Genomic DNA, 21,746 nt, shown 5'->3' with positions numbered 1-21,746 from the left:
TGAGTTCACAACGAAACTTCTGATTTTCAGTTTGTTCACGATCTTATTTAGATATGGATCGGTGGTTAAAGTGTGGATCATTGAAACGTAAGACAGACGATAATCCGAGTGGATCTAGTGTTGTCGAAAATAGTACCAGGGCAGATAAAGTTCCTTCCCTCAAAAAATCACGCAAATATTGTCCATCTTATTTGCAAATGGGATTTTCCGTTCTGAATAAAGACGGCGAAGACAGACCACAGTGTGTTCTTTGTTGCGAAGTGTTATCGAATGAATCTATGAAGCCGTCGAAGTTGAGACGCCACCTTGAAATGAAACATGGCGAATTAGTTAATAAGCCAATAGAATATTTTCAAAATAAGAAACTGCAACTTTGTGGTTCACAGAATTTAGTTAAGGACATTGTATGTGGAACGAAAAATGAAAAGGCTGTTCTTGCCTCTTACGAAGTCGCCCTTCTGATCGCTAGAAATGGACAACGCCATACAATCGGGGAAGATTTAATTTTGCCTGCTACAAAAACGATAACAAAGAACTTGTTTAGTGAAAAACATGCCAACGAGGTGTCTCTAATATCGTTATCTGACAATACTGTGAAAAGAAGAATCGACGAGATGGCTCAAAATGTGAAAGATATTTTGCTAGAACGGTTACGTCATAGTGAATATTTTGCGTTGCAGTTGGATGAAAGCCACGATATTTCAAATAATGCTAATTTGGTAGCTTTGGTGCGATATGAACACGAAAATAAAGTTTGTGAAGATTTTTTGTTCTGTGAATCGTTACCTCTTAATACAACTGCTGAAGCCCTTTTCAAAGTTGTCAATGACTTCATAACTACAAATACACTTCAATGGGAAAAATGTGTAGGTATCAGCACAGATGGTGCTCAGGCAATGTCGGGAATACATAATGGTTTGGTCGCACGTATCCAGAAAGTCGCACCTCTTGTTAAATGGACACATTGTTGCATACACCGCGAAGTATTAGCTGCACGCCGTATGCCCTCCAAAATGAAAATCGTTCTAGACGAGGCAGTAAAAATTGTCAATTTTATTAAAGCCCGTCCTCTTAACAGCCGATTATTTTCTGCGCTTTGTAATGAAATGGGAAGTGATCACGAACACTTATTATTGCACTCAGAAATCCGATGGCTGTCCCGGGGTAAGGTTTTGACGCGGTTGCTTGAGCTTCGAGACGAAGTAAGGTTGTTCCTCATAAACTCTAAATTTCAGTTAACACACTATTTAAATGATTTCGCATGGCTCTCCTCTCTTGCTTACTTGGCGGACATTTTTAACATCTTGAATACTCTTAACTCGAGCCTTCAAGGTACATCTGTCACCGTGTTTTCTGTGCAAGACAAGATAGAGGCAACAATCAAGAAGTTAAATTTGTGGTGCAGCCGTATCGAGAAAGGAAAATACGATTCCTTTCACATGCTGAGTGATTTCATTGATTCCAGTGAACAACCCCTTTCTAGTGATGTTGCTGAAAGTATGATTGAACATATGAGGTCATTGGCGTCTCAACTACGTCTGTATTTTCCGTTTGGTCTTGAAAATAACGACTGGATGAAAAATCCCTTTGTAGACTCTGAATTTGAACTTCCTTCTGCCGAGGAAGAGCAACTTATCGAGCTGTCCTGTGATTCGACGTTCAAATTGCTGTTTCCTTCGTTACCGTTACTAGAGTTTTGGTTCCAAGCTAGGTCTGTTTACCCTGAAATTTCCAAAAGGGCTGTAAGACATCTGTTGACATTTCCCACTACATATCTGTGCGAGACAACATTTTCTCATCTTGTACACATGAAAAACAGATATAGGAACAGACTCAACGTGGAGCCAGATCTACGTCTGAAATTATCCAGTTTTGATCCTGACATTCGAAAGTTGACGTCTGAAAAACAGCACCAGCCATCACTTTGGGTGAGTGTTAAATTCATAATATTACGCCTAATTGATATGTTCCTAATCTTCCGAATATCTCCATTTATAACAGTATTTTATTGTCAAAAATGACACATTTAGTGTTGTAAAATTTTAAGTTACTGCTTCATTTTTATGATATGTACTCGTAAAATTTAAAAATTTCCATTTTGGGTTTTATGAGGGCCGCGGTGAATTAACATTCGGTACAGGGGGTCCGCGGCATCAAAAAGGTTGGGAAACACTGGTCTAGTCTGCAGTACTTGCCTCATTTCAATTATTCATGAAAGATGTCGCTAGTCTCCAACATTGAGGAAATCCTCCACCAATCACAAACCATCACAAAGCATCTGCTCACTAGTTATCCTAGTTATGCCCTATACCGCCCTATTCGCCCTAAAGTTCCGATGGTGGTCGACGATTGTATTTCTAGGTTATGTTTGGATCTGTGCAGCGCCGGCAATACAAAATAGGATTACGGTTTGATGCAGGAAAGGGAGTAGATGTGTGATAATCATAAGCCTTGACAGAACTTAGCCATTGATGTGTATTTTAAGATAATGATTAGTTGGTTGGTTAGGTATCGTGTATGATTGACGTCGTCAGTGATTTAACGTACTGTCATGTCTGTGCCTTTGCCGTCAGACCCAGAGTTGGAAACTAAAGTTAAAAAGGGTATGAAGCTGTGTCAAGCATAGATTTATCTGTTTGTTAATTGTACCTCACATTTGTGTAACCAGAGTTTTGTTGTAGAAGCCGTGTTACTTTTCATTTATAGCAACAGAAAGGATTTCAGAGAACATGCACATTGTGGCGAACGAGCCGTCCCTCGCATTTTATCGTTTGCAAGAGCATGTACGTAAGGCACTGCCGCCCATGGTGGAAAATAGGGTGGAGGTCACCAAACTGCATCATGAGTTGCAAGGACGTTGCTATGATGTTGAATATGCTGTTGGGTAAGCCGTTACTCGTCATAGCAGAGTGTGCCATGTAAGCTCTAGACTTGTATATGGGCGGTATCCCGTTCGCAAGCAGGTATCTTAAAATAGGTCACTACTGATCTTATCCTTTTCCAGTTGCCTAACAAATTTAATTCATATTTGGGAGGTGTTGGATTTGAATCTCAGAAATATTGGCCATCCCAAGATTTTACTTCATTTTCCTCAGACCCTTGACACAAATGCCAGGAAATTGCGTCTTTTAGGTGATGGCCACTTTCTTCAAAATGTTCTCCAAATTATCATTCATCTATCATCAATTCATATGATACTATATGGTCTAGCTGGTGTAAACATCATTATCATCTCAGTTGCAGTTTAAACTTCTTGGTGTTATGGTATTGTGCCTGTTTCAATCATATATCAACCCGATAGATTTGATACAATTAACAGATGTTCATAATCACCCCACACCTGTAATTGTTATTGTCATACAGTCGGCTATACTAGCATATTTCTGCAGCTACTTTTAAGGTGAGAATAATAGCTGTGAAATTTGGAATGGAGATTGTTGGTAATTTTGACATAGTGGTGTCTTAAAGTAATATGTCCATCTAAAATGCTTTTACTCTTGCCAGAAATCATAGTATCATAACCCAGAAGACTATCCAAAATTCCACTTCCATGTTGTGCAATTGGGTGCTTTACCATTGAAGCTTCTGAGGAAAAGTATGCATCATAAGTTCTCCTCAGAGCTTCTTGGCATTTTTCAGAGCAGTGAAGTCAATGGAGGGGGCAGAGGAGAACCTTGCCAACATACAGGAGCTGCTGAAGAATGCAGTGTTCCTACGACAGCAGATCAAGTATGAGGAGGCTCGCAGGTATGTATTGCATATACTAGAGTGTACTGGTGCAGATGTGGTGGCCACTGGTTCATAGGTTTGTTTGTGATTCTCCCATTGTATCTGAGTCAGAAATGAAATGGTGCTAAATGTAAAAGTAATACAAATTAGCAGAAAGCCTGGTGATAGGTGAGAAGTATTAGTCCTGTGTCAACTGTTAAAAGAGTGGACTCTCCATCCTGTGCACCATCTTCAGACCCTTAACACATTTACCACCATGGCCTGTAGTGGTATTTTACCTGCTGGGCCAACATTTTCCACAAAACCCTGATTTTGAGTTTACTGAATCTGAAACAACTGGAACAGAACAAATGAAATCAGTGAACAGACACTGCTCATTGCAACACTTAAAAACATTTCTGTGCACATGAATGACATCTGTATGGAAAAATTATAATTATGTACTGTGGTAACAGTCCACCACTTGGCTGGTTTGGCAATGGGATGCTATAAACTTAACCAACCATATAATGGGGTTGGTGTTAAAATGATACATACTCTATCTGATTTATTTTAGATCTCTAGGCCCCCCCCCCAACATTCAACAAAAAGAAAGAGAAGCTTTGGGCTGAACACATCCCTTATGCATTCAAATTGACAAATAGTATTTAATTTTATTTTTTCATTAACTTCATATTCACAGTTTCTTTCATAATCGCAAATGTAAGACTCTTTAACCTGGACTTCGTGGTTAGTGTATGAACCACAATGATCTGTGATTTCTGTGGACAGTTGGTTAATATTCTAATTTGATATTACTAGAAAAGTATGATTTTGGTGCATTTTATCTGGGTCCACTTTATGTAGAAGATACAGTGGTACAGCTCTGAATTAGTGACATATAATTGGAATTTTGGATTATATAAAATGAGGTGTTATTTCCAAATTGTCAGTTTATCTGCTAACTGCTAGCATCATGGAAAAGCCTCTACATAATACTGGCGCACAAGACTTTGAAGAGTTGGTTTTGTTACTAATTCTGAAGCACAAGTTAACCTCACGTTTTTGATACTAAATCTGTACATGATTTATCAAAAGGAAGTGCTAATATTCCAAGAAATAAAGTACATTGCTTGTGCTGGCTTAAAATATTGCAGTTGCACATCATATTGTGGCGTATAGACCCATTGCTAAGCAGTGACTGTAAACACCAGTCATTACATCCACAACATACATTCATGCAACAGTAGAAGAACTGCAAAAAACAGTGGTCTGTGGTATGTGCCAAGATGTTATAACTGGGAGGTTTGGAGCTTAGTAGCTGAGAGTCAGTTCTGTATGGAAGTCTGTGAACAGAAGACTTGAGCCAGAGGCAGAGGAATAGCCATTGTTGGAGCCATTACCAGGAAACATCTAGTAACAGAACTGAGAACAATAGACTGCATGCTGCAGTGAACTGTAAAATGTGGAAATAATGATAGTGTTATAGTTATTTGTAGTTAGGACCTGTAAGTATTCAATAAATGTATTCCCCAGTCCAAACGCCATCTGTAGTTATACTACATGACAACTAGTGTCAGAAGTGGATGGATTGGAGACTGCCATAAGAAGGTATATTGCCATACTATGGAGATATAACAAATTATGGCATGCTTCCTGGCCAAAATAAAGGCTGAAGTAAGAACCAACAAAGCAAAAACAGGTGCAAATTTAAGGGAAATGAGAGCCAGCCAAGAACTACAAGAATCTAGTCATAAAGTGCCACAGTCAGCTGAAGGAATGGACCTAGGGCAATGGTGGGTACCTGAAGTTGGTCACTGCCAGAGGACAGTTGACCCGCCATGCCATTTCTGGATGGCATAAGGGACATGGTTGTCAGAGGCAAGGCAAGGACAAGGCTGTGCCAAGAACCCAGAAAGGACGGACATTTGGGAAGAGACATTGAGTGAAACTGGAAGGCATCAGTGGAATAAGGAACCAAGGCTTAAAGGAGCAGCTACATCTTGGAAGTGAGAGGACATGTGGCAGGATCTTCAGGAAGGTTCATGCTGGAGATTGTGAAGTGAGGAGTTGAACCTTCAGTCAGAATTTGGAAAGTGAATGTCAGGATAGTGTGAAGGGGTTGGCCCCCTATGGACGAAAGAAGACTGTACACAGAATAAGAGCTGAAGATATAGGAGCATCAGCCACCCTAGATAGTTTGTCCACATGAACCAAAAGGAGGATCTATATTGTTTGCATCCTGTTGTGTGTCATAATGTGGAAAAGGTTGGTAGTACACCAGGACTGACTGGCACCCTATGAGGGAACCACTTGGGACGAGCAGCCTTAAGGAAAGAGCAACTGGAGAGTAATTACTGTGAGAAGTGAGCTACAGGGAGGAGGGTGAGACTGATCACAGAGGTCACAAGCCCAGCCCTCAGAAAAGAAGAAATGACAGTACGCCTGTAGGCTGTTTAGGACGAATAGCCTTCAGGACAGACCAATGTGGCATATAGATACATTGCTGAGCACTGACTCTGTAAATAGTGGCCGTCACTAAGTAACGCCCACAGCATATACCTGTTTTCTGTATGGTCCACACCAAGATGTTATAATTGAGAGGTTTGGAGCTTAGTAGTTGAGAGTCAGTTCTGTACAGGAGTCTGTGAAGACAGGAATTGAGCTGGATAAAGAGGAATAGCCATTGTTTGAGCCATTACCAGGAAACATCTAGTAACAGACTGAGAACACAACTGTTTGCTGTAGTGAACTATAAGTGTGGAAATGGCAAAAGTGTTATAGTTAGTTGTAGTTATTACGTGTAAGTGGTCAATAAATATATTCACCATTCCAAACCCCGTTTGTAGTCACACATGCTACATGATAGTATCAGTTCAGATTTCCACCCATCTGACCACTTAAGCTACACATTCAGAGCATCTCATGTTAAAAAGACTAGGACCAGAAATGGCTATCCTGACTTAACTTCTGAAGATTTTCCTTAGCCATACCAGGCAAATACTGAAATAAGAATTTAAAATAACCGAAGACTGCTTTCTTGACCACTTTTTTTTTTCATTACATTGTTCTCTAATAACCTGTTGCCACTACATAAGCACTGCAGTGAACAGAACACTGTAAGTGAATGAAAAATCAGTCAATCAGCGATATTTCAGTATAGTCAGACTGCTGGTGATACGTATTCAGAGAAAACATGGCAACTGTATACCAGTAATGAGGACAGACTCACAGAGCTTAACAATATGATTCTAAAGGAGAACCTAATAACACTTTAATCACATATATTCAGATTGTATTTCAAATTTTATGGCACAAAGCATAAAGTACAACTCCAGTAGTGCACAATAGAAATTTTATACAGTGAAACTGAAAACGTGCATGTAAAACCTGAAGATTTCATGTGTACAAGAAGTAGGCAATCAGCTATGGAGTAAAAATGTTAAATTTCAAGCTGTCTCCATCAGGTACTGGTGGTATTACAAGTGACAGCAGGACAAGGTGGAAATGTGTTAACTGACGTGTGTTCTAGATCTTCTGTTAGTCGTGTTTGTCTCTTTCCTTCACAGTAATGTAATATAGTTTTTGCCCTAGAAATCTTTTTTTCCTCTTACGTAGCTTGCTGATATCTGTTGTTTGCTAGAATTACATTTTGTTCTGTTGTGTGCTAGTCCAGGTGCCACTTGGATTAGCATGTGCATGACCATAGAGCATGTTATTGATGTTGCATGTCTTGTCTGTGTAGGCTCCCCAACTAATGCTGTGAGATGCCAGGTAATTGCTGCTTCCTGCTGTTTGTTAAGTTGGTAGTATTGTACGGTAAGCAGTCACTACATGGTCCTAGTGAAGTATCCTCTGTCACCAGACTTCACATATAAACGCTGAACTGCAATGATGTAAGAGAAGTTATAAAAAAAAAGGCCACTTTTATAGCAGCACTTGCAGTAGATATTGACATGAGTGATGTGAGGCAAATACTACTAGCTGGTGTCCCCCTGACCGTCACTGTAAGTAAAGCTTTCTTGCCTAGCCAGATCCAGACTTTCAGTTATAACAGATGAAACTGTGATGAGTTATATCCTTCAAAGGTACATTTGATATGTGTAGTGGTGAAGATTTTGATTCTTTGCCGACTTTTTATATGAGGGCTCTTTGGAAAGTTAATTGGATAATTGTTTAGCTAAAACTTACTCATTATATTAATTCCATTTGAGTTATAATTTTATACTTTGGATGCATTATTCATAATCATTCCCATCTCATTCAGTATAAAATAGTTTTTACCATTGAAGCATAAGTGTTAAATAGTCTGTGAAATAATTCACTGATAAGTCAGTCTTATCAGTTCATTCATCCATTTGATCTATCACTTGACCACACAGCACTGAGTCAATGTGCACTTCACAGAGATTTGTGCCTACAGGAACAAGAAGGAATCTGGCTCTGTGTACAAACGTCTGTCTGCACACATCACATTGGATCTGCCAGATCTGCCAGAACTGTCGGATGCATTTCGTGAGACAGCCAGCCGTGTTGAGTCCATGATGGCACACGCTACCACACGCCATTCAGCTGGGGCAGAACTCCAGCGATCTCACACCATGCACCAGTAACACCACTTCCTACTTCTGTGTTTGTGCTCCGTATGCTTCAGTGTCATCAAGTGCATAGATTGTTTGTGAAGTTGGGGTTTTTGATGTTACTTTCTTTGTCTATGATAAACATGAACTGAAAGTTGAGTTTGTTCCTTTTTGTACCCATGCCACAAAGAATTTCCAGGATGGTGATGGTATTTACTGTTGTATTCTTATGCAGCTCCTTTTTGGCCTTGTAAGCAAATATAAAGTTCTTGTCACTACCAACATTCATGTGACCAGAATGGCTAGACGAGTACAGGAAAGTAACTGGAGTGGGAAGCAAAGCAGTTCAAGAGGGATTGATTGAAGTGACTACTTTTCACAGCCTCAGTATAATATAAACAGGGCCCAGATTTTGATGACATCTTTTTTTCTTTCTTTTATCCTGTGCGATGTTCTTAAATGTATAAATCTTGGAGATGAGCTGCTGGTTACAGAAATGTAAATTTTATATTTAATTTTTTGGTCATTTTTCATCATTTTTTAAGTTTTAGGAATTTTTTTTTCAGTTTTGGGGTAATTTCTCAGTACTTTTTGGACTTTCAAGGAATTTTTCTTAATATATTTTTTTAAATGTGAATAATATGGAAGTAAAGTGATCTATATAAAGGCAGCCTCCATCTGCACCTCAAGTACCTGGTACCACAGTATACAATAATATATTGTAACCCTGTCCCATCCTTTCCGTTTTGTAGAAAGTCCTGACAACACATGTAAAACATTTTAAGCTTGCAGCAGGGTAAGACAGCAGTCACTCACACTGTGTCTCTTTTCAAGTGCTCTGCAAAGCAATTTGCTTCATATGACATATTATTGTCCAACAAAACTCCTTTCTGTCTTCAGTTTCTCGCCTTTGACTGTACAGACAAAGATACAGTTCATGAAAGGTCCTCGGTGTGAAAAGTTCAGTTTTGTGTTGCACTAGAGAGATTCATGATGCCAAATGCAAAGCCTATTCTGTTGTTTAAAGCAGACTGTAGTTGAGTTTGGAGATTATATTTTTTCAAGCAGTGGTGACACTTTATACAGTAAGATGTGTGACACAAAAGTAGTAGCAGAAAAAAGATTCATGGTACAACAATATATCAGCCATGACAAGCATATACAAGCAGTGCAAACTGCAACAAAAAGAAATCTGTGCAATTGTTACTGCAACAGTGTTCATCTGGAGGTGGAAATAAGTCATTGGATTTTTTCATAAATCTGTGTGATGCTCTGGTGCCCGCAAATATTCTGTTTTGGGCTCTGAACAATGAAAAACTGAAATTTTCTGGAAGTGAATGGTGATCATTCTATCCCAGATGAATCCATCCTCAAAAAACTACCTTTCCAAGTGCTACAACAGTATCCTTGAAATGATTAGGAATAAAGTGCATGGGATGAAGATTTTCATTTCCATTGATGAGACCTGCAATATGGATGCTCACTATATGGCAAACGTCATCATTGGAACCTTGGAAATTTACGGACCAGGTGAAGTGTTTCTGCTCATGAATGAGATTCTAGAATCCGTTAATCATTCCACAGTTTGTAAACTCTTCAGCAGGTCAATGTTTCTACTGTGGCCAGAGTTTATATGACATCTTGCTTTATGTGACCGATATGTCACAATATATTTTAAAAGCAGGCAGGTCAATAAAGTTGTTTTATACTAAACTGGTGCTAATTACCTGCCTAGCTCATGCACTGCATAGAGTGACAGAGGAAATGAGATCAAAATCTACTGAAGTAGATGTGCTCGTGTGAAGGATGAAGATTTTTGTCAAGGCTCCAGCTCATAATATGCAGTTTAAGTCTATGGCTCTTGGTGTTCTACTGCCCCTGGAACTCGTCACCACAAGGCGGGGAACATGGATTGATGCTACAATTTACTATTCCAGTCATTTTCAGATAATGAAAAACATTGTAGATTCAATGAAGACAGAAGATGCGAGGGCAACTGAAGCTTCTCAGGAACAGTTCTCATGCAGCAGAATGGGACAGCTGGCCTTCATAAAGGCAAATTTCAGTTCCTTGGCAGTAGGAATCAAATGCTTGCAGGAGAAAGGAGTAATGCTAAAAGATTTACTTGCTCTGTGAAAAAAATTGCCAATGGTGTGGAGAAAGTATCAGGGGACATTGGTAAAATGGTGTCAAGAAAAATGAAAAACATTCCAGATAAAAACTCAAGTTATGAAGCATTAGGCAACATTTCTTGAATTCTGACAGGAGAGTCCTGCAGCAGTTATTGAAGAAAAACTTACTGCTAGTGATTTGGTACACTTCAAGTACGCTCCCACTGTGTCTGCAGATGTGGAAAGGTGTTTCTCCAAGTACAAGAATGTGTTTGCTCACCTTTGTGAATCTCCGCAAGTTGACTGTCATCTATTGCAACTCTGAAAGAGGTAAGACTTAAATACTGGAATATACCATATTACATTTGATAAGTGTTCCCACACAATAGAAAAAGTTCTATTAAAACATTAGCTTCAAATTCAATCATATACTGCTTGATTTCCCACAGTGAACTTAAAAGAGTAATGATGAGTTCACAGTGTTAATAAAGACTGAAAATATATTTTAAATTAATTAGTAGTTATTCCATGATATGTTACATTTTTAGGTCATCAAAATCCTGGCCCTGATTATAGACAGTGTTAGCATTCCATCTACTGATGGGGGAGTAGGATATATGAATGGATTGGACCATGCCATAGCTCAAGCGATTAGTCACTGGCTTCCCATTGCGGCGGCCCGGGTTTGGTCAAGTGGGATTTGTGGTGGACAAAGTGGCGCTGGGGCAGGTTTTCTCGGAGTACTTCAGTTTCCCCTGCCAATCTTCATTCCACCAATTGCACCAGAATCACCCTCACCTATCATCTGGGACTGGTACAATAGGCCAGAAGTGGCCACAGTACAAGGGACTTAGTCCCACCCCACAAGCAATAAAAATAAAATATATGAATGGATTAAAATAAGGTGTAACAATATTCAACCAGGGATCGCAGACTTCCATGATTGGATATGCTGATAGAGTACAAAGAAAATTCAGGGGAGGGGGGCATATACTGTCACATGTATGGAGTGGCTATAGAAAGAGTTTGGACTGGTAACTGGATTTACTGAACACGTACAGATTGTAACTACAAGTAACTACAGTGCTATTGCTAATTCACACACACACTACAATTCACTGCAGCACAAAACGACATTCTTATTTGAAATAATGGGTTCTTGGTTAAGGATATCGGAGAATACTTCTTTAAAGTGAATGTACCGAAAGAGATGCTGGCCCTGCAATAACCAAGGCTCCACATGAGAGAAAAATCATGGAATATATATACAAATAAGTCAATAAACTCTATATCCCATCTACCTAGTTGAGCTAACATATTTGAGGTGAAGGAAATGTTGAGTAAATGTCTGTTTCATTATGATATGGCATCCAGAATGTAGGAATATGTTGAATTGTTGGGATATAATCATTACATCCTATATAAGGAAATTCTGCTTCTAGAATTTATTTTCATACAAGTTATCCCAGCTGTTTTTCTTCTGTTATCCCTTGGATAGGAGACTGGGTAAGCACTGGAGCCAGGTCCATAATCACAAATCTATAAAACCCCATGGAATATCTCATGGCACTTCAGAGTCTTGTGGAACAGAGTTTGGAAATACAGGCCATTATAATTATAGGCTGTGATCCTAATGATGAAAAAGAGTGATGCCCAGCTCAAATTTAAAGACAGGAACATATTAAAATTTGATTTACATTCCTCTGAACGTGGTCTGAAGAGCACAACACAATCAAGACATACAGTATCTGTAGCAATGTAATACACAACTGCTATATACCAACAATTACCATTTACATCAGCTATACTGCACATACAGTTATATTGTATGATTTGTATTTAAAGAGAATGCAAAAGCAGTGCATGACTAAGATGGTCCAGTCCTGCATTTTTTTCTAGTCTTCAGTCTAATTGCTTGCTTAAACTATTCTTTAACTTTAATTTCATTTTTATCACATGGTTTCAACATTGTCTTTCTCCAGTAATTCCTGATGTCTACTTAAATACAAAGCTTCAAAATAGATATAGCACAAAATAATCTTGAAATACCGTATGTCCAAAAAGTATCCAACTTTATTTTTTTCCGCTGTAAGTTATGGCCAGAGGGGTGGGGAAACTGAGCATAGTGGTAGAAAGGACTTTCATGCACATGCATGATTTTTTCCTGACTTGCAACACTGCCAGATGTGTCTGTGGCTGCCAGATACCGAAGTGGTGTAACGTGTTTGTCGCATTCTCGTTTTGCTCAAGATGACAGAACGCTTGGAGCAGCGATACTGCATTAAGTTTTGTCAGAAACTTGGGGATACCCAAGCAAAAAACAATCTGCAAAATTCAGCAGGCTTTCGGCGATGATTCAATGGGGGTCAATCAAATTAAAGAGTGCTTCAACCGCTTATGTTGGTTGACAGTGAGCAGTGTTCTGGGAGACTGTCAATGAGCCAAAATGCTGATTTCGTTGAAAAAGTGCGGACACTGATCATGGAGGACCGTCGCTTGGCCATCCGTGAAGTTGCTGATGAGGTTGGGATCAGCAGAGGTTCGACAAACACAATTTTAACTGAGGATTTGGGCATGCAAAGAGTGGCGGCAAAATTTATGCCCAAGCTGCTTTTGCCAGAGCAGCAACAACTCCGCCTTGAGGTCATGCAGGACATGCTGGAGTGCGCATCCTGAGTTCCTGAAGACCGTGATCACTGGTGACGAGTCGTGGTTGTATGGATATGACCCAGAAACCAAGGTCCAGGCGTCACAATGAAAGCATCCAACATCCCCGAGGCCCAAAACAGCACGACAGGTTCAGAGCAATGTGAAGGTGATCCTGACTGTTTTTTTTTTCAATTACCGGGGTGTTGTGCATCATGAGTATGCACCACTAGGCCAGACCGTCAATAAGGAGTACTACCAAGATGTCCTCCACCATCTTCGTGATGCAGTTCGGCGCAAGAGACCGGAGCTGTGGGACGCACGCAACTGGCAGCTGCATCATGACAATGCCCCAGCTCATTCATCGCACCTGATCCAAGGTTTCCTGGCCAAGCACGGCATTCCGCAGGTTCGCCAGGCTCCCTGCTCTCCTGACATGGCTCCTTGGGATTTCTGGCTGTTCCCAAGATTGAAGACACCAATAAAAGGCTGCCGTTTTGACAGCTGCAAGGACATCATACAGAATGCAATGGTGCAGCTGCACACCATTCCAAAAGAAGCCTTCCAGAATTGTTTCCAGCGATGGAAGGACCGCTGGGCTAAGTGTGTGGAGTCACAAGGCGCCTACCTTGAAGGGGATTAGGTATTGTAACCACCCAGATACAGAACTTTTTTCCCGGCCCAAGGTCGGATACTTTTTGGACAGAGTAGTACTCGTATAGTTTGGTAATGGGAATGAAGTCCAAAATTTATAAAATGAAAATATAATTCGCATTGTCCCAAAAAGATCACACAATAAAATGTACATTTTGACCTTACATCTATTTATTCAATCTTGCATTCATCCATCCATCCAGTCATGTACATATGGTGGAGTCAAGAAAGGGCATTAAATGTTGTTAGATTTCAGGAATGATGAAGACCCTCAGCATCTCAGCTGAGCTATTAATATCTTAATACTGTCTTCCCAATTGGTCTCTCACCCTCAGATTATCCTAATAATTTTTTTTCTTCTTTACCCACAATTTTATTGCCTTAATATTATATCATGAAGAGTACAAATTATGAAGCTTCTCATTATGCAGTCTTCTCCAGCCTCCTTTTACTTCTTGTGTTAGGTCCAAATATGAATTGCACATTCAGGTATCTCCCAACTTACATGATAGTTGTGTTTCTGACTGTGGTTGTGTAACTCAGAGTTTTGGTAGTACCATTTCATTTTAATTGAAAAATGTGTAATTTAATTCACTTTAATGTAATTAATATCTGATATTTATAAATACTTTTTGTTTTTGACAAACATTTTCATTAATTTTTGCTCTTCATCAAAAATTTGAAATTAAAATAAGTTAACAGGAAATTGCATTAATGAAAACTTTGTGTTGTCAAGGATACCTGTATCTATTCCTACCTCAGCCTTCTTAATAGAATCTTAACAGTTTATGCATACGGGTTTCTTTTCTCTCTGTACTGTGTCATTTCCCCCAGTAAATTATTTTCAGCTTTGACTGAAATTGATATTTCTTATCCTTTTCCAGTTCCTCCTAACTTTACTGGCCATTTCTAGTGGCACATTCTGAACCAAGCCAAAAGTAGAACCAAGTATCTTCCAAATACAAATCAGAGCATTATTAGAGTACAGCCCACTTTCCCTCAATCATTATGTCCTTCCTTTATCAATTCCTGAACTAAGAACAACAGTAAAAATTATTTATAGAGAGATGTTTGTTATTTTGAATATATGGAAACTTTCCCAAGGTACAGAACTAAATTAATCACTTGCTGAGACTGAAACTACTTTCAGTTGTATATTCATCAGACTGCTAGCCAACTTTAGATTCTGACAGGCTACTAGTGTATAAACAGAAGAAAGCTCAGTTCGCCAGTGCAGATGGAAGGCATGGTTACCCAGCTGTATCTTCATACACCAGGCAGAAATCTTTATAACCAAACAACAGCAGTGGATGCGTAATGCTGAAATTTTACTTTTACATGAACTAACATGGTAAACATTTCTTACTCTTTGCATATCAGCCCCCAAGAAAGGAAAATATTGAAGACTACAAGAGAAAGAGGATACATTTACAGAGAATGAAAGATTATAGGATTCATAAAAGATGAGCAAATTTTAATTATATTGTGGCATGCCACCTAAATGCCAGAATATTTGAGTCCAAGCGGGCGCCCACTGTTAGGCAATGGCTAGATATCCACAGTTCAGTAGAGTTGTTTGGGTGACAATGAAATAGGTTGAAGCGACAATGTATATATAAAAGAGATGTTAAGACGTAAGTGAAAAACCAGAACAAGTTAATTTGTCGAGGCAACCAATATGCTGGAGACCGTTGCATTGTAAAACGCGAAACAACTCTTTGGGGCAGTGTCTCCTATCTGGTAAGCCAAGAACCTACCTCAGGGAGATTATACCAGATATAACTAGATCAGATCAGACCAGAGCAGAGATAAGAGAGACAAGATCAGAACAGAAACAAGAGGAGAACCAACAGATGTCTTCGTGTGGCATAGTTACAGGGAACATTAGAGAGTATCATTGTTTGTAGTTAAAGAGTTATGATTATCGTGTGTGATAATTGTCTGTAGTTCTGCCTGGCTTAATTCTCCAATAAACCACTTCCCCAGATCCATAATCCACTGTTACAGAACCCCGGACAGGTGATAATATGAAATCATAAGCCCAACAGGAAAGAGATAAGTAGCTGGAATAAGCTGACCTACTCACTAAAGTAAAATAATATTAAGATACTTATACTTAAGACTTTAAGCTTTCATGGTGACTAAATGCAATGAAATCATCTCAACTTAGTCAATACAGATGAAGTTTCAATTCCATTATTCACATAACTGATCATCAGGGAAAACTTCAAAGCAATTACTCTTTCAGTTATCAATATTACATGGCTTCCTTTAATATGATACACCTAGACATGCAGTCTTTCTACCAAAACTACAACTTTACACATTCTAGAAAGCACAAACACTGGTGTTACTTTGCATGTTTGGCACTGTAATATCTTACACCACTAACAGAAGATGCCCGGGCATGTTTTGTCAATAATGCATTCACATTCAACTTCTCCGTGGCAAGCCGCCTGCAATAAGAAGTACATTATGAAAGAATGATTTCTAAAACTACCAGAAATGATGAATGCAAACTTTACTGAAATCTTATAAAACAAACCCAGTTCTAACACAGACATACCACAACTGTACTTGGGTAAAAAGGAACAAAACCAAACCAGATGACTGCAACAGTTTTTTTTTTAAACTGGCTGCATACAAACGGATAAAATTACATGTCCTGGGAAGAACTGACCATACCTGTTCTCCTTCAAATGTTTCTATAATAATTCAATTCAATTCTTGTTTATTTACATGGAAACTTAAGGGCTCAGAGGCCAATTACAAAGTTAACAAGACACAAAATAACTAACAACAAAATATAAACTGAGGCGGTCTATATAATACAGGGTGATTCATATAGAACCGGCCCGACGAAATGAGCTGTAATATAAAATATACCATACAGATATTAAAGTAATTTACACATATCTTATCTTGGATTGTGTGCCGTGATCAGAGCAGGTGTTGAAAGTGTCCGCCATTTTCAAGTAGGCACGCCTCCACCCGCGTTTGCATATTCGCTGGACTCGCTGCAGTGTTTCTTCAGTGATGTTCCTGATTTCAGCCAAAGTGTTGTCCTTTAAATCCTGTAACGTATGCGGTTGGTTTGCATGCACCCTGTCCTTCAGTAAACCCGAGAAAAAAAAAAACGGGCTGTTTTGGTCGGGGGATTTTGGGGGCCACATATTTTTAGAGATGATGCGATCAGGGAAGAAGCTCTCAATCAGTTCCATGGACATATTGGACGTGTGGCACGTCGCTGAATCCTGCTGAAAATAACCCTGTGTTCCACATCATGCAGCTACTGCAGGAAATCGTAAAAAATACGGCAGTATAAGGTGCTGTCCACGGTTGTGTCGAAGAAGATCGGTCCAGTGATTCACAAACCAGAAATGGTGCACCACACACCCACTTTTATGGGTGTAGTGGTGATTCAGCAATCTCATGTGGGTTTTCAGACACCCAGATCCTGGAATTTTGTGCGTTTACATATCCTGATAGGTGGAACCATGCTTCATCACTAAACCAAGTGATATCCAAAATTCTGGGGTTATCGTCCACGAATTCCCAAAACCATAAACAGTACTGTACCCATTTATCTTTATCAACATCACCCACTTCCTGAACACAGGTGATCTTGTAGGGATGAAGATTCGCTTTCTTTGCAGCCCGTTGACACGTTGAATAAGAATACCCAGTTTCCTGGCTTAGACATTGTAATGATTTCTTGGGAGACTGCAGTAACCTGTCCTGCATAATTGCAATCGTTTCTTCTGGCATTTCTGTATTTTTTGCCCGATCTTGCTATTTGTTTTTGTTCGCCCTCTACAAGCATGTGTGCATTTCTTTTCAGCCTACCCACGTATTTGTATAAAAGTCAACAATACTATAATGTTTAACTACATACACAAATTGTGTACATGTCCAACATACCATACAAAACTATATTAAAAATTGAAGACAACATAAATTCCCAAACAGGGTAACCAATTCAATCCATTTCACATCAATCAATCAATCAATCAATCAACCAATCCATTCTTCCTTCCTCGTCAAATCACTGTCATAGGAAAACGTTCCATACACATTAAACATACAATACTTCAATTTCTATAATTAAAAATAAATACCCCCCTTTCACAAACATACCTTCTTTAATTTAACATATATTCCTCTACAGAATAAAATGTATGTTGTACCAAATATGACCTCATTACTTTTTTAAACTGTCTCATTTTTTCTATCTCCCTAATTTTATTTGGTATTTTATTGTATAATTTTATTCCCATGTTCAATACTCCTTTCTTATAGGCATTTGTTCTGCAAAACTGAGCATGGACATTTTACTTCTGGAGTGTATTGTGATTATGAACTATGTTATTTTATTCTAACTTTTCTAAATGTATTTTAACATGGCATACTATTCCAAATATATACATACAAGGTAGTGGAAGTAAGTTTAAATCCTTAAAAAGTTGTCTACATGATGCTAATCTACTCACACCACTAATTATTCTAAGAATTCGTTTCTGCAATTTAAATATAATTTTACTTTTTGGGTCGCTACCCCAGAAAATTAAACCATACTTCAAATAAGCAAGGAAATGAGCAAAGTAAATACTTCTTATAACCTGTCGGCTTGTTACACCCCTAAGAGATTTTATCATGTAACAGACTTTATGAAGTTTTGAGCTTAAGAACATCATATGTGCTTTCCACTCCATATGCTCGCCAACATGTATACCTAGAAATTTCGTTTCACATTTATAGGAGATCTCCATTTTGCCAAATTTGATTTGAGGTTTCATCAAATCTCTTTCTTGTCTATTATGAAATGCCATTGCTACTGTTTTCTCAGTATTCAATATAAGATTATTTGCATTGAACCATCCATATAACTCATTCATGACTTTATTTATCTTTTGCTGCAGGATATGTCCCTTATCAGCTGTTACCAAAATATTTATATCATCTGCAAACAAAACTATCCTCGCCTCTTTGATATTCAAAGGCAGATCATTTATGTATAATAAAAATAATAATGGTCCAAGCACTGAACCCTGTGGTACTCCATATTTAATTTCTCTTGGAGCTGATGTATATTTTTTGCCATCACAACTTATTTCAACAACTTGCTTCCGGTAAGCCAAATATGATTTAAACCATATGCTTGCCACACCTCTAACTCCATATGTTTGTAATTTAGATAGTAAGGTATCATGATTTATGGCATCATATGCCACAAAAAATTCCGACCCGTTTTTCTTTTTTCTCGGCTGATTCCTGTATGTTTGCTAGAAAAGAGTAAATTACAGTCTCAGTCGACCTATTCATCCTAAATCCATGTTTGGCCTCTGTTGATATGGTATTTCTTGTCAATAAGGAGAGTAACCTATTATGCATCAACTTTTCCAAGATTTTCGAGAAAGCACACAAAAGGGATAGTGGTCTACAATTTTTCATATCCTTCTTGTCTCCCTTTTTATGGAGTGGTTTTACCTTTGCTATCTTAAATCTCTCTGGGAAAATACCTGCTTCTAGAGAGGCACTATAAATGTGGGCTAATGGCATTTTAACTGCTTCTATACATTTTTTTACCACATAATCCAGTATTTCATCGGTACCAGCTGAAAATTTCCGCCTAAATTTCTTCACCACTTCTAATATCTCGTTTTCTGTCACTGGACAAATAAACATGGTTTCATTACAGGTATTTATTCCCTGTGGTGTTTTACAGCACATCGTACTATTATTTTGCTTGACAAGCTTTCCTACTATGTCCGCGAAATATAAATTAAACATTTCAGTTATACGCTGTGGATTAGCCTCTTTCCTTGTCCTGCACTTTAGTTCTATTCCCAGTTCCCTTTGCAGGTTATTTCCTAATTCTTGGGGTAAAGGGCAGCCAGCACGTAAGGCTGACAACCTTACTGCCATCTGTGAGCTGATTGTGTATAAAATGTGGGAACCTCAACATCTCACAACCCTATAGACCTCCACAGCCTATTACAGGATACCATTACTTTTACTTTTCTATAGGTATAAATATATCAATACAACCATTAATGAATCCAGGGATGTCATCAACTCCAATAGATTTAGATGGCCTCAGGCTTTAATAACGCCAAATCAAAAACAGAAGCTAAAGTGACAAATTCAGATGAAGACAAAAGGTTGGTGGGACAATGACGACGACCACAACAACAACAATAATACAATAATACTTGTTGGATATAGTCAACTCCTTATTGTCTGCAATAATGGAGAGGAGATTTGGTGTAGATAATTAATAACAGCTAATCCCAAAATATTGTCAAGTTTTAGGGGGTGTGACTATAGATAGGGTATGTACTGGATATTGGATTTATTGACCACTTCTATACACCACTCAGCACTACAAATAATTACAGCGCCATTGCTAATCTCCACACTACAAATCACCACAGCACCCACTAAGCCCTTTTCCAACCTACTATTGGCGTGGTTGCCTGTGGGATTCATAACAGTCTTGTTTAACACATTCAGGAGCGGAGGGGCCAATTGGCCCTCTACGTTTCTATAGCGTCGCGGACCGGGCGGGCCAATTGGTCATTTTCTGACGCGTTATGTTGCAACCGACTATATCTCGCTGTGTGGCCATGTTGCATCATAACTACTGTGTAGCTGACTTCAGGAATGTTTGCTAGCTTAGCCAGTAACATGATCACACTCATTTCCTGTCACACCCTAAAGAAAAAAGCCTTTGTTTGAATCCAAGCTTCCACGTATGAACCAGGAAGTTAGCAGTGCAACATGGATCAGAGACGAAAGCAGTTGCAGGCGAAGCATTCTCTCGGAGAACAAGAAATATTAGATTTGTTCTCCGATGAGCTATCAGATTTGCCAACTGCTTCGTCTTCTGATAGCGAGGCCAGCCTCAGTGAAAGTGACTGTGACAGGGACCACAGGGCCCCCCAAAATATTGTGTCCAGTGAAAGTGACAGCTCTCTTCACAAAGGGGAATGTTTCCAGAGATATCACACTCACAAGCACTTCTAGGAGCTCTGGTAAGTGTTCTCCAAAAATTTTAGTTCATAAACTTAATTAGGAGATTTTATATTAATTTTTAAAGTGAACAGTGCACAAGTTAGGGTGCTAGGCTTAAAAAACCCCGGTCCCCAGGGTGATTTAAATATTTAAACAACTGGTCCGCAATGTGTTAAGGAATACATAACTAAATGAACTGTTGGGGGCTGGTTACAAGTTGTGAGGAACAGGAAACCAAGAGCACTGTTGATCAAAACAAGAAGTGCTTGTGCTGGATGCATTTGCAGGCCATTTAACACTGAATGCCAGATCTGCGATTCATGTAATGAATACTGACCTTGTGGTCATATGTGGAGGGATTACTTCATAATTACATGCACATTTTAATGATCATTTGAAATAAATGAATGGCTCTTGTTAAGAGGACTATGATCTGACAGCACAGGAACAATAAAGAAGCCCAGTGTAAAATCAGTATGTCAGTGGAGCATGACCACAGCAATAGATGTGTGCATAAATGATAGCCAGAGGATTTTAAAAGTGATGTATATCTGAAGGATGTGAAGACGCTGCCTGGGGCAGATATTGACTCTGACCACAACTTACTGGTTGCCAAGTTTCGAACCAGGTGGAAGAAAATTATAAGATTCCAAAAGCGCAGACCTAGATGGGATTTGGAGAAGTTATATGCTCAAAGACAAAGCATGCAGGAGACCCTAGAAGAGAAACTCAGTGCAATTGAAAGTGAAAGCAGTAATGCTGAAGTGCAGTGGAACAATATAAAAGAATGCATGTTAGATACTATCAGTGATTTGGTTGGTAAAGTTGAGAAGATAGCAAGAAAACCATGGGTTACACAGGAGATGATGGAGGAGCGAAGGAAATGGAAGAATGTCAATAATGAAGAAGGCAGGAGGAAATACAGGAGACTGAGGAATGAATTGAAAAGAGCCACGGACAGGGCCAAAAAGGAATATCTTGAGAAGATATGTAATGAGATTATAGAATTTCAAAGAACAGGACGTTATGATTT

General features: G+C 38.9%; 2 protein-coding genes across 5 annotated transcripts in view; one reads left to right on the top strand and one right to left on the bottom strand.

Moving 5' to 3' along the window:
* Window positions 1–2,284: 2,284 nt before the first annotated feature.
* On the top strand, window positions 2,285–8,572 carry LOC111872999 (BLOC-1-related complex subunit 8 homolog). 2 transcript variants are annotated; one of them, XM_023867352.2, is made up of 4 exons: window positions 2,285–2,603; window positions 2,682–2,884; window positions 3,640–3,747; window positions 8,132–8,572. In XM_023867352.2, exons 2-4 carry the CDS (start codon window positions 2,730–2,732, stop codon window positions 8,319–8,321), a joined length of 453 nt encoding a protein of 150 aa, XP_023723120.1. In that variant the 5' UTR covers window positions 2,285–2,603; window positions 2,682–2,729; the 3' UTR covers window positions 8,322–8,572. The 2 variants fall into 2 exon arrangements, with proteins under 2 accessions (XP_023723120.1, XP_023723119.1); XM_023867351.2 differs by having other exon boundaries at window positions 2,287–2,603; window positions 2,707–2,884.
* The window catches only part of LOC111872998 (sister chromatid cohesion protein DCC1), a 43,265-nt gene continuing 25,273 nt past the window's right edge, over window positions 3,755–21,746 (bottom strand). For 2 of the 3 annotated variants that reach the window (XM_023867347.2, XM_023867349.2), the window contains exon 8: window positions 14,323–16,155. In XM_023867347.2, coding sequence (XP_023723115.1) covers window positions 16,050–16,155 — 106 coding nt within the window. In that variant the 3' untranslated portion in view covers window positions 14,323–16,049. Of the gene's footprint in view, window positions 4,066–14,322; window positions 16,156–21,746 lie in introns of those variants that run through there. The other variant, XM_023867348.2, reaches the window with a different exon arrangement.

The sequence above is a fragment of the Cryptotermes secundus genome, unplaced genomic scaffold (assembly GCF_002891405.2).
Source record: "Cryptotermes secundus unplaced genomic scaffold, Csec_1.0 scaffold1678, whole genome shotgun sequence".
Taxonomy (NCBI): domain Eukaryota; kingdom Metazoa; phylum Arthropoda; class Insecta; order Blattodea; family Kalotermitidae; genus Cryptotermes; species Cryptotermes secundus.
The sequence above is the reverse complement of the archived record's forward strand: the minus strand, read 5'-3'. Positions and strand labels throughout refer to the sequence as shown.